General features: G+C 32.8%; 1 protein-coding gene across 1 annotated transcript; it reads right to left on the bottom strand.

Moving 5' to 3' along the window:
- Window positions 1-1,114: 1,114 nt before the first annotated feature.
- Window positions 1,115-13,909, bottom strand: LOC130944223 (cytochrome P450 82A4-like). Its single transcript, XM_057872436.1, has 2 exons — window positions 12,829-13,909; window positions 1,115-1,947 (listed from the first exon to the last, which is right to left on the bottom strand). The coding sequence occupies exons 1-2, from the start codon at window positions 13,780-13,782 to the stop codon at window positions 1,312-1,314; spliced, it is 1,590 nt and encodes a 529-aa protein (XP_057728419.1). The 5' UTR covers window positions 13,783-13,909; the 3' UTR covers window positions 1,115-1,311.
- Between the last annotated feature and the right edge of the window lie 721 nt (window positions 13,910-14,630).

Genomic DNA, 14,630 nt, shown 5'->3' on the forward strand with positions numbered 1-14,630 from the left:
CGTTGCAAGATACAACAATAAGTCGTATCTTTCAACACAAACAAAAAAGAAATAATGAAACTTTATAGAAAATATGTAAAGTTTGAAGGTGAAATATGAAAAATGAATGAAGTAAGTACCTTGTTCTTGTTGGATGAGCTGAAAGAGTGTGCGATCAAGATCAGTGGTTAAGTCCACAGTTCAAGGTTCAAACACTCCAAAGTTGAGTGAGGGAGATTTCAATCTTACAATACAAACTTGAATCAATGCTTCACATGGAATGCAAAAGAAGAAATAGAGAGAGGTTTGGCACATGTAATAAGGTGATCAGAGAGTTTCGATTAGAAAGAAGAAAAAGAAGAGTAAGAAGAAGAGGAACGTAATCTAAAACATTGGAGATGAATTAGAAATTTTAATAGGAGATGGACTAAATTGGATCCAACTGCAATCTTGTTACGTCATATAGTTGTTGAAAACTTCTAGTGTAGCAAAGGATAGCCATGTCAACACTCTGTCACTTGATGAGTCAGTACTAGAAATGATCCTAGAGATCACTCTGGTATCCATAGGTAAATCTAGGAAACTATTATAGTGAAATTAGAACATCAATAATCAAATTAGATAATCTCGTAAATCTTAGAGATTACTATGAGAATTTTTTTATTGATTTCTTACCTCAAACGGTTTTGTTTATACGGCTGGAATGGGTAAAATGGGGCAACAACCACGGCAGTTCTATTTAAACTCTTCTAAGAAATAACGGCTGGAAATAATTATAAATTGTTGTAGTGAGGTGTGTTTGAAAATTTTTCTTTTTATAAGTAACACCGGCACAAGAGGCAAACATTATACCTAACTTACATGAAGAATATATAGATCTACATCGATCCCCTTAAAAAATTAACATAATTAAAATATCTTGGAATAATAAATAAACTGAATTATTTATTATTCACATTTTGTTACTGTAAGTATATATATATATATATATATATATATATATATATATATATATAAAATTGATCTCCAAGGTGAATAAACTGAAAACCAAGTTCAAAGCTTTCACAATTCACATGGGACTTTGATATATCATGCATTAACGTTCATTTAGAACAGTTTGTACAGTTCCTAGCTTGCTAAATGCTAATATATAATCATTAATCTTTCATGCATGCATGGAGTCCATTCCTTCAAGTATTATTATACCAAAAATACATATAATCCCCATAGGTGATAGGTCTACATATACATATAGATATCCAATCGCATGACCCGGCCAACATATAGTCATAAATTATTTGGACAAGATACCTAACAATATATAAAATTAAATCAGTGTAAGTCTTCGTAAAGCTTTGAAAAAAGACGTGGTTTGATGAGTACATCAAGAGGAGTAGCCTTGGTGCTTGTTAGGCCAAAGATTTCAGTCATATCAATGGGTTCATGAGATGGCTTTGAAATTTCAAAGGATTGCAAGAAAGTAGCCAAAGTTAGATGAATCATGGGCATGGCAAAAGATATCCCGGGGCACATTCTTCTCCCACTTCCAAATGGGATCAGCTCAAAGTGATTACCTCTCACATCAACATTTTTGTGGTTACCGGAAAGGAACCTCTCCGGCTTAAAGTCAAATGGGTGCAACCAAACGCTAGGATCTCTGTGAATCTTCCACAAATTTGTCATTAGTGGTGTTCCTTTTGGAATGTAGTAGCCGCCAATAGTGCAATCCTCTGTAAACACACGGAGTCCAGAAAGAGTTGATGGAGGGTGTAATCTTAATGTCTCTTTAACTATAGCTTGAATGTAAACTAAGTTACTCATGTCTGATTCGTTTACGAATCTTTCTTTCCCAACTTGGATATCCAACTCCTTTTGTGCTTCTTCCAAAGTAACAATGTTATTTAGCAAACAAGTTATTATCCATGTAAGGCTTACTGTGCTTGTGTCAACAGCTCCTGCAGTTAAGATCTACAATAATGCACAATTTTACATTTTAGGAACAACATAAATGGGGTGGTTTACTGATGTAAAATGACAAATACATCTAAGAACATTTTCAATACTAATTTCAATTTTAATTTTATTTTAGATATAAATATTTGTAGGACCATTTGTTATAAATAATAATTCGAAATTAAAAGTGAAATTTGTCTATTTTATGCTTAGTCTTAATTCAATTAAAATTTTATATTATTTTTAATTATTTCATCAACGTAATTTTATATAATCAAAAGTGATATTATATTTCTAATATGATATCGGTTTCATTTTATCAATCAACTCTAATATAGATTTTAATTCTAAATCAATTCACTTCTTAAAGATATTAAAAATAATACTCTAAAAACACTCTATTAGAAATGCTCAAAAATCAAGTCTACCGGCAATTTAGAAACAATTTTGGATACATGGAAATAAATCGGTTGACTCAATAATTTGGTTTAAATTTAGTTAAATACTAAATTTAATTTTAATATATTATATCTATCCTATAATAGTTATTACCTAATGAGATATGTTTAAATATCATTAAAATTTATTATTTTTGGTCATTACTTTTAGTTATTAATTCAATTTTTTAGTCTAATAATTATAGCATCCGACCTACAGTGTCTGTCTTTTAGAGGATATGCTTTATAGGTTGATTAGTTCAAAGTTTTATGATATAAGTTTGAAAGTAAGGTTAGAGCCTTCTAGAAGTGAACACAAAGGCATATGCAAACTTTTTTATTTTTGATAGTTTAGTTCTATCCCCTATAGAACCTTGCTAACAAAATAAATTGGTTGCTATCCGTTCTCAGCTTCTCGGACTAAGACTGAGGCTATGGTCCTATTTGCAACTGCTGAGTATAACACAAGCTAAGCCCTTAGAGCAGGTCGGGTCAGTATTGATGGCTGACTCTGAAAGTTTTTGAAGCCTTGAAAAGCTTGTTCATATTCTCGAGTCCACTCAAATTGACATCTTTTCTTGAGTATTGAGAACAGCAGTAGAGATTTTAGGGCCGATCCTGCCAAGAATTTAGATAAGGCTGCCAACCTTCCATTTAATTATTGGAGTACCTTGAGACAAGTCGGGCTTTTCATCTCAGGTATTGCTTTACACTTGTTTGGATTGACTTCAATACCCTTTGGGTGAGCATAAAGCCTAAGAATTTCTCAGTTTTCACTGCGAAGGTACACATCAAGGGTTTTCGTCTCATCCCGTACTTCTTTATCGTGTTGAATATTTCGACTAAGTCAGACAAGAGGTTGACATCTTCCTTAGTCTTGACAAGCATGTCGTCCATATATACTTCCATCAATTGTCCAAGGTCAGATGAAAACACCTTGTTCGTTAGTCACTGATACGTGACTCCAGCATTTTTTAATCCAAAAGGCATTATTATGTAACAATAGTTAGCTTTTAGAGTGATGAAAGATGTCTTCTCTTAGTCCAATTTATACATCAGGATTTGATTTTATTTTAAGTATGCATTCATAAATGGCAGGTATTTATATCCTAAGGCTGAGGTTACTAAGGCATCAATGTTGGGAAGAGGATATAGATCTTTGGGACAAGCTTTATTAAGGACGGTATAATCGATACACATTCACTATTTTCCTTTCTATTTCTTCACCAGGACTATATTAGCTAACCACAAAGGATATTGTACCTCTTTTATGAGGCCAACTTCTTTTAGGGTTGAGTTTTTGTCGCTTTTGTTGAATAGGTCGTGAGACCGGGTAAATAGGGAGCTTGTGACACATAAGGTTGGGGTGTATCTAGGGCATATCAGAGACTTTTCAGGAGAAGAGGTCGGAGTTTTATTGTAAGAGCTTAACAAGGTTTTCTTTTAATTCTTCACCAAGGTTGGCTCTTGTTGTTTTCTCAGCCTGATCTTCGATTTGAACCTCTTCAATTTTTCCACCAAGTAGTGGTCGTAGTTCTTCTAGTGCTTGGATGCCGCCGAGTTTAATAGTGTTAACTTCTTTACCTTTTATGTTTCTCTGTATATTCAAGCTCTCATTATAGCATTTTCATGCCAATCTCTAATCTCCTCTTATGGTAGAAATTCTCTCTGAAGTCGGGTATTTCATGCAAAAACGAGGAGTGAAAACGACCACACACAGCTAGTCGGTTCAATGTTGTCCGACCTATCAATGCATTGTAGGCCGATGAAAGTTATGGACTTCAACCCCTTACTAAAAGTAGTATACAAGGAGATGAAGTTGAGAGGTTAGATTGGTGTGTCTTCTAACCCAAAAGATTGTTGGGATATGCTCTTAGTTCTTTTTTTTTTCTAATCCGAGCTTGTCAAAAGTAGATTTGAATAATATATCGACCGAGTTCCCCTGATCTACCAAAGTACTGTGGAGGTTTGTTGTAACAACCCAAGTTTTTGAAAAATTAAATAATGAGTTATTTACAATTTATTAAATTTATTGAGAATTTTATTCTAAGAAAATTATTTTACTAAAAGTAATTAAATTAATTAAGAGATAAGTTGATTTTAAATCAATAAATTTTTTTATGTAATCCTATTATAAATGTATATTTTGCATAGTTAAAATTGAAATTTGCAGTGATTGAAATTTATGAAGAATTATGCAATTTAATTTAAGTAACTGATATTATAAGTTATAATTTATTTATTTGAAGTCTTTATTCTTGAAAACTGATTTATTAAAGATAATTAAATTAATTTTATAAATAATTGAGTTTGAATTAATTAGGGCTTATATGTAGTTTTTATTAAAATGAGATATTAAGTATAATTGAAATTAAAACTTGAAGTAATTGTTATTTTGAACTTGAAATTGTGTTTTATAAAAGATAATTCGTTTAATTTTTTTAGATCTTAAGTTACAAATAATTATCCGGACTTATTGATATATTGAAAAATAAAATTATATGCATTTTAAAAGTAATTTTGTATTATTATATTTCAATATCAAATAATTATCTTGGCTCAAATATTTTTTAAAATTTCTATATTATTAGCACATATTTTATTCTAACTCTATCCCTAAGTTCCTAATTTTTACACACATCGTAATTATCCAACATGTATATCTGCTCACTAATCACTTACACACACACGCGCGACACTAATCCCTCCCATATTCACACACGGGTTTCACTCTGAGCCACTCCCTCATACACAAAAATGCGTGACAAACACGCATAAAGAAATCAGAGAAGAGAGGAACCAAGGTGGGAGAACAAAATGGAGAGGAGATGGGAAGAGAAGGAGGCAACGACGATGGATCTCACTACCACCGTCGCCGCCTTCACTGTCATGGAGAGGAGAGAAGGAGAAAGAAGGACGTCGCAAGAACCAGAGGTGCACGAGAGAGAGCAGATGCGATCGACGAGGGGAAGAAAGAAGGTTCCACCGTTGCCCTGTGCTACCACCAATGTTGTCGTCAATCAGAGCACTAGCCGTCGCTGCTGCCACTCCACGCGAGGGGGAAGGAAGGTGCACCAGTGGAGCCACGATCGCCGCGTACTGCCCCACTTCATCGCTGTCGCGGAAGCTTTTCTCACCACTATTGACACCAATTAGGGCAAAGGAGAGTAGGATGAAAGAGAGAGGCATGCCGGAGAGAAAGAGAAGCAAAAACGCGATAAAGAAGGGAAGGATGAGGTTCGTTCTCATGCCATTCTGATCTGTCACCACCGCCGCTATCGTCAATTAGGGTCGAAATCATCGTCGTCATGCCCTATTTCCATTGATAGAGCTGTCGTTGGAGTCGTTGTTTCGGTTTCAATTCCTCCATTCTTGAAACTATAAGCTTTAATCCTTGCTCTGCTCTTTCTATTTGCTACTGGAATTATCATACATGATAGTGTTGATGCTATTAAGGAACTGTTAGAGCTGCTGTTGATAAGTCTGATACTGCTACTTTAATTCTGGTTTGATATTTTTTTTATTATGGTCCATTTACACATTTTATTGTCACTACCACACTTGTTCTGATTTGATTTTAGTATATGCCTTGTTTTGAATTTTTCAGGGTTGTGTTTGTTTTTGAGTACTATTCAATTTGAATCCTCTGTTCTGCTGTAACCATCATTACTGTCATGGAGTTGACACTACTGCTGTTTCGATTGTTGCCACTATTGTTCTAGTTGTGTTGGAATTACCACTGCTGCCATGAATTAAAAGGAAAGGGAGTTGTCACGATAAGTCTATGCGAACTTGGTTAACTGAGGTAAAGAATTCGTTTTAAAATTAAAATTTTTTAATTTAAAAATACCCAAAAATTCTTATTGAGTAATTGTAAATAATTTATAAATATTATGTATGACTAATTGATGAGAATTAATTGAATTGTTGCTGTGAATCGTGATTAATTTGGTGTTATTTGTTAAATTGAAATATGATAAGTTAATTGTTGAAAAATTATCATTTTAATAATTGATGAATTGAGTCTGAATTATACCTATGATTGTGACTGTTTTCATTGTTGTGCGTGATTAACTAATGAGATTGATTTTGGTTTTAGGCTGTGGTTGTTATTGATTTTCTGATTGCTTTGAAATTGTCAAAAAATCTTATTAGTAATTGGTGGTAGAGTATTAGTTGTTAAAATAAATTATGATAAATTGATTATTGGGAATATGTTATTATAATAACTGCTGATAAAAGACTGGTGAATTATGGAAAAAGAGAAAATCCGTAAGGATGGCTTAAGTCCATTTTAGGGAAAGTTATGTCTGAATTTTTATAAAAATATAAGAATTTAATAAAAACATACGGATTTAATTAAAATGAATTATGTAAATTGTGTCTTAGATGCTTAATTGGTAGGTTTGATATTCAATAACTGGAAATGAATATTAAGGTTTGTTTGATGATGGTTATTGATTGTTTATAAAATTGAAAAAAAAAAGAATATTCTTTTAAAGTGTTAAGATTAAAGTTAGGGTGTTTGAAAGTAGCTTGAAAGAATGCTTAAGAAGGATAAGAAATGATTGTAAATAATAAAATAGTAATTTTATCTTGATCAAATATTAAAGGAGTTTGAATACTTATAAATTAAACGTTTTGATGTTATGATTGATAAATGGCAGAAAGTGTATCTTTCTGGTGATACAGAAAAATGTATAAAATTATACGGTGATGTAGAGGTGGGAATGATTATATAGTCATGCAGAGGTGTGAATGATTATGTGGTGATACAGAGGTATGATTGATTATTTGGTGATGCGGTGGTATGACAAAAAGGAAAAAAAAAGAGGAATGAGAAACAATGATTGAGAAAGATAATTGAAAAACCGTGAATGATAAACAAATTATTGAAAACGATAATTATATATGAGAATTGGTTGTTTGATTGGGCCTTTATACTAATTGCTAATGTGGGGACACCTATCTAACTGATAGCCTGTATCTCACTGAATGCACATATGATATAGTGATTATATGATTATGATTTTAGCCTAATTGACATGGGTAAACCTGTGTGGCTTTGGTATCTGATTGACATGGGTCCACCCATGTGATACCGGTGCTGGCTAATTCAGTTGAAAACCATATTTGGAGTTTGCCTTGGATAACATCGGATTGCTAGTAGACAACCGACGCATGAGCTCATAGTTTGCATAGAAAAGGCATTCATCATATTGTTTGCACATTTTCATTTGATTGTGTTTGTTTATTTTATTCTTGTGATTGTGTTGTTTGTCTCTGTTGCAATCAATTTGTGTATTGATTTGGATTTCTTACTTGTGTTGTTGGTTTGTGAGGTTTGATTTATATGTTTGAGGAATAGTTAGAGTGGCTAAAAATTGTTTAGGAGCATAATTTAAAGGGTTTTAAAATTGTTCTAAGACTTAAGAAAATTTTAAAAAGTTTGATAAAGAAAAATATTTTTAGAATATGAGTTAACTATTTATATTTTATTCTGTATTTTTGCGAACATTCACATTCTCTAATGAGAACGTGTGGTTTGTTCTCACCCCAAAATTTTAAAAACCCTTTTGAGAGGTACAGACAGGACGACTGATTGAAAAGCTATCGACAAATAGAAGACTTGTTTGGCTAGTTACTTCTGGGTTTATTTTCCTTCGCCCTTGATGTTTTAAGTGTTGTATTTATTTTACAGAGGGATTGGTTTTATATTTGAATTCTATATGAATAACTATTATGTATTATTAATTATGTGAATATGTGCCTATTAATATATTTGTACTTGATGGAAAAGTTTTAACTTTCTAGAAAAAATGTCGACAAGTTAAAGGAATTTGGTTAGTAACGCCTTTATTTTGGTACGATCATGACGTGCTAGAAGTTAGGCCGTTATATTTGCGTTGGAGAGTATCATAGTAATCACAACAGGATCGTCATAACTAGATGTCTCTCCTTGAGCGTCTTCTTTAGTGAATAAAATTGTGGACAAGTCTGGAACGTCGCAATCTCCACCGACTTGGTATAATTCCTTGAGATGCCTTTTTCAAGAAGACTTAGTTATTCCCCCTCTTGCAAATCCTCCATTTATCATATGTATGTGCCTATCAGAGATTTGTGGTGGCCGATCTCATTGACCATCGTCTTCATCACCTCTCTTCCTTTTTCCTGGATCGTCTAATCTTTCGACGAGGTACCTCTTTAACTGACCTTCTCTGATCAATTTCTCTATCACATTTTTCAGATTATAGCAATCATTGATAGAATGTCCATATAGTTTGTGATACTTACAATATACCGTCCAACATCCAGCTTTCTTGTGCTTAATAAGACGAGGAGGTAGAAGTTTTTTAGTGTGGCAGATTTTCCCACAGATATCGACACAAGAAACTCAGAATGAAGTGTAGTTATAATATCATCGCAGATTTTCTAAGCTATATTCCTCTTTTTTCTTTGCTTTCTTATCTTTATCCCGAGCTTGTTAGGAAGGGTTTTGCCTTGGAATTGGCTCTCTAAGTCGAAAATTTTTCTCCATGTTGATGTACGTTTTCGCCCATTCTTGTACTTCATATAGAACGGTCGGATGCCACTTGATTGTAGATTAAGAAAACGGCCCTTCTATGAGGTCATTAACCAAATCCACTATTACTGCTTCTTTGGGTAAATTTTGAATCTAAAAACAAGCTTTGTTGAATCTTTCTATATAAACTCAAAGAGTTTTTCCGACTTCTTGTTTGACTCCCTAGAAGGCTAGGAGCATGTTTGACTTTATCTTTTTGAATTAAAAAGCGGGTGAGAAATTTTTTTGCAAGGTTGTCGAAACAAGTTACTGACCTAGATGGTAAACTATGAAACACTTCATCACCGCTTTGGTTTATGTCATCAAAAAAGCTATGCAGTGAGTTACATTGGACGCGTTAGCCAAATACATTCGACTTTTAAAATTACTGAGGTGTTGTCTCGGGTCGATCATTTTTCATAGAGGTCTATGACGGGGCTTTTGAAGTTCCTAGGAACCCTAGCCCGCATGATCTCTTCAATGAATGAATCTTCTCCTCCAAAGAGAGCTTTCCTCCTGATCCGCACAATTGCTCCGATTTCGAAGGTCGGCCTCTAGTTTTTAAAGCTTTTCTTCTAGCTTTCTTTTTTGTCGTACCTCCTTTTGCAAATCTTTTTCCGCTTCTCTTTGTCGGTCGATCTCCTGTTCAAGTTACTCTAATCAGCCATGATGCCGGTGTATGAGTCCCATGATCTCGGTTATATGTGGGGGCTCTTCACTCTCTGGTGAATGTATATCTGAATGGATTCTCCTCGATGGAGGATTTCCTAATGTTCCCTCCCCCGTTAGGACCACTCGTTCTATCATGATGTGGAGGTATCATGAGAGCTTCGTCGTCGTTTTGAGGTTCTGGTTCTGACTCAGATGTCTTGTGACCATCTTCGAACTGATTGTCCGCCATGATTGGGTGTAAACTTCTAGGTCCCCAGCAACGGCACCAATGTTCCGATCGTTACCTGAAACTGGTTACTTTTGAACCTGAATGTGAGATCCAGACTCCTTTTGAGACAGCGTCTGACTTCTATTGGTGTTGAGGTGCCGCCATCTGAGTTTCTCGTGAGGAGGTAAGGGTGGTACCTGCAATAGATTTTGATGCTTAAGTTAGCAAAGATTTAAAGCAAGTTTTTAGCAAATTGGGTTCTGAATATACTTGAAAGTGTTAGTGTATTTATAGTAGAGTAGATAACTACCTTTTTAAAGTAGTTCAACTTTTAGTGGTGGATAACTGTTTCTTTTTTTTAGGGAAGTTGTTGAGATCTCTCTTCTCTAGATAAGTAGAAGATATCTTAAGAGTTAGTTACTTATTCACATAAGTAGAACTGAACTACTATTGTCACGCCCAACCTCTATGAGGTCGAGTAGATGTAGTAGTTGGATCTCTTGAGTGAGCTTCTATTCATTTTAGGTCTAGCTATGTTTTTTGGCCCAGGTTATAAACAAGTACCATTTAATAAAACTATTACAAGACGGTTTTTGAAAAAGATTAAAAATATTCTAATAGATTATTTTGGATTTTTTAAAATTTTTCAAAAATTATTTTGAAATTTTTTTCAATTTTTCGAGGATTGTTTTATACTTTATTTTAATAATTAATATGTCCAGCTAGCATACACGTGACCAATTAATGTTCTACGTTAGTGACTACTGAAAAAAGAGTGTATTATCTCTAGAATAATAAAAAAATTTGAATACTAAAGTGTCAAATTTAAAATTTTTTAAAATCTAATTTAAATATTTATTCTTAACTTAATATATTACCTAATTAAAATTTAATTATCGATACATTTAAGATAAAAACATTATAAGTAATTCATATTGATTATTTTCATGAAAATACCTATAAAGATAATATATCAAATCTTTTAAACCACCCAACTATTCACCGTAATATCTTTAGACGAAGACATCGATATCGAATTATTAGCCACCCATTTTTTTTGTCTTATATTTAAACTAATGCTAATCAATTTTCTTGTGTTTTACGCTACAAATATTGCCTTACATTTTCCTACACCTATTCATCCAACATTTTTTAAAGGGGGCCACTCCAATGAAGTCATCAAAAATGACTTCCGCTGAATCTCAAAGCTGCACCATTGGATATTATTTTGGGATTGAAAATTTTATGGACATGTGTCACTTATGATGGACAAGAAATTAAAGTTGGTGTAGTGTAATTTTTCTATTTTGGTTCAATGTGTTAAATGAATCTAGTTAAACCGATATAAAAATAAACCGGTTTATAACAATAATTAAAATTATTTTTAATTACTTTTATTAATAATAAACCAATTTATGACAACAATTAAATATTCTAAATGTCATCTCAAAAGCAAATTTAACTTTTAGTTTTAGGTTTACAAATAATCATACATGAAGTGATATATTTCATATCAAAATTATTTTTTAAATTTTATCTTAATCATTAATTTATATAAAATGGTGCTCTAAATTTATTCTAGATAACTAATTTACACTTAATTAGAGATTTAACCGTGAACTTGACATTAAATTATATTCTATATTAAATCTCAACTTTTAATTAATATTAATTGTTAGTGTAAGAGTGAATTTCATATATAGTAATGCTTTAATTTTGATTGAAATCACTAATTCACATTTAATTAGAAGTGCAAAAGAGAACTTCATATGACTACATCAAATCATACTCTAAATTTGATATTAAAAACTAATTAACATTTTTTTTTTGTTGTCATTATTATGAACTTCAAATTAAATTATGTTCAAATTTTTATATGACCATATCACTAATTATCATTTATTTATATGTATAAACAAAATTTTCAAATTAAATCATACTCTAAATTTAAGTGAATTTAATAAAAATTTTAAATTTTTATTTTAATAAATACTCAACAAATCATTACAAATTTAATTTTATAATTTTACCAAAAAAGATTTTAATTAAAAATTTTAACTTTACCAAATTTAGTATTTATTATTAATTGTAATAATAATTAATAAATATTAAATAAAATAAATTTCAGCTATTTTAACTAATTTTTTTTTGTTTTTTAAACATTATTATTATAAAATAAAAGGTACATTATACAAATAATTACATAATGTATACACAAAAGCTATGATTTATTTTATTATAATTTATTTATATTTAGATATACTTACTTTTTAGTTTTTTATTTTTATTATTGAAGGAGAAAAAAATTAAGTAAATTTATTAATAAAAATATTAACCAAAAGATATATTAGTATTTGAGTAAAGCTACGGAACCAAAAGCATATCAGCCAAAACCCAGCCAAATACCTTTGGATGAATTCAAAATTTCTACGAGTTAATATATATGGATGTTTCTTCTACGTATCAGAATGTTTCTTTTTCATATTAAATGGATGTTCTTTTATATATTTTTCAAATTTGTGATTGTTGAAAGTGGATAGGTTAATGTGAGAAAAAAGAGGAAGATTTTTATAGGTTTTAATTAAGTTTACTTAATCAATTTAAAATTTTTTAAATTTTGAATTTAAAAAAATTAAAATTAATTAATTATTAATATAAATTAATGTAGTTTTGTTTAGTTTTTGGTTGATAAGCTTTTGGTTCCTTATACTTTTTCTTAGTATTTTTAAATTTGAATTATACAGTGGTTTGGTTCAATACAATTTAATAAAATCAGACCAAATTAAAAAGCAAATCACGTAGGACACTTGTTTCAATCATAAGAAGGACTTCAGGGAAAGTCATTTTTAATGACTTCATTTAAGTGGGCGCCTTTTTTTTTAAATGTATTATAATGCACTAATGAAATGATTGATCATAATAATGTGTCCAAAGATTAAAGTGGATAAGTGGGATTTACTGTAAATAAAGATAAAGACGATGAGTTATTAGAATCAAAACTGCATAAATATCCATACCAGCACTGTAGCTTTGATGATGGTATCGACATCATATCCTGCAAGCTCATCAGTACCATCAAGAACAGAAAGCATCACGTCAATGAAATCTTGACTCCTCCCATCCTCTTCTAAAACCCTTTTCATTCGATGCTCTTCTAACCACTTCCCACATATGGCGTCCAATTCCTTAGCGGTTTCTTTCATGGCTTTCTCGTGCCCACCCAAGTCCACCCACCGAAGCCAAGGCACCGCATCACCCACTAATATCATCCCCAGTTGCTGCACAAATTCCCTCAACGCTTTTAAACACCGCCGTCCTTCCTCAGAACTGCCGCTGTCTCCGCCCAAGTATCGCTTCCCCGAAAAGACTCTGAGAATCGTATTGATGATCAACTCCCCAAACCACCTCTTCATCTCCACCGCCACATACCCCGACTCGTTCTTCTCATCCTCCCACTTTTTGAAAAGCGCTTTGATACTGCTTTCTACTTCCGAGACACGAACGGGGCCTAAGAGCTCCACTCGCTTGTTGGAGAGCAATTCTTGGTTCGCAATCCTTCGCATCTCGCGCCAGTATAGGTGATTAGGTGCGAAGGGAAACATGGCTCCTTTGTATGCCAAGCGTTCGACAGCGATGAGGTTACTAGGTCGTGATGATAAGGTTACGTCGTTGGTGGTGAAGCATTCTTTAGCGGTTTTCCAGTTGTTGATGACCACAGCACGTTGGGACCCGATCTTGATGGTGAAAAGGCTTCCGTATTTGTCTGCCATGGCGCCTAGAGTTTTGTGAGGTGGCCTTGAAGCTGCGAAGAGAGGGAGATGACCTATTATGGGCCATGCACCCGCCGCTAAGGGTGGCTCTCTTCTACCTCCGCTAAGTTTTGACCTCCTAAAAAGAAAGAGGAAAGGAAGTAAGATTAGAGAAACGAGTCCAATTACTTGATAATAAGTAGCGCTCAAGCAAAAACTCATAATTATAACTTCTAATTATGATCCTTGGGTCGCTTCGCTCTTTCAGTTATGAAGTGGAAGAGACTAGCTAGAGAGTATGACACTATTATTGGTAGATTGTTCGAGAACCTGCACTCAGATATTTTTTAACGAGTGTACTCAAATAAAAGAATTTATTTTCTTTAACCAATTTATGTCATACACACTAAAATGGGATTTTTTATTTAAATAAATTAAATAAATATTATTTACCGAAATAAATAATTTTAAAAATTATTATGAAATTGCGTAAGATTACTTATCTCGTTTAATTTACATTGTAAACGAGATAAAATAGTGTGTGACATGTGTATATTTTGTTTACAGTATAAACGAGATACATTAAGACAAATTTTCAACAACTATAAAAGGATGTGCAACCCTTGGCATTTTCCACATATATTTCATATCTTCTTTTCCGTTTTTCTTTCAAAAAATAGGCAAAAATGTCCAGTAGTAGTGGATATATGGTTGTCTACGTGTATCCAAATTGTCGTATGAAAAACAGTAACAATGGGGTGATATTTGAGTGTGAGAATCTGTTACTGTTGCGCACTCGGCTCGTAAGTTCGTTATCTGAGTTGAAGAATCTGATATTGAGCAACCTTGGTGATTTAGGAGAAAAGATCTCGGAAGGGTGCGGTACAGGTTGCTAGCACCGTTGGGTAAGAATTTTTCGGTTTCGTCTGTTTCGGCTCTAGGGTAATGAGCATGTGCGACTCATGTTTGAGATCCATGGGAGAATCATGGCGGAACAAGTAATGGAGCTTTCCGCCGAGGTTGGTGATGTTAGTGGCGGTGGTTCTGTCCACTCGACCTTTATGCAGGAT

The sequence above is a fragment of the Arachis stenosperma genome, chromosome 8 (assembly GCF_014773155.1).
Source record: "Arachis stenosperma cultivar V10309 chromosome 8, arast.V10309.gnm1.PFL2, whole genome shotgun sequence".
Classification (NCBI taxonomy): domain Eukaryota; kingdom Viridiplantae; phylum Streptophyta; class Magnoliopsida; order Fabales; family Fabaceae; genus Arachis; species Arachis stenosperma.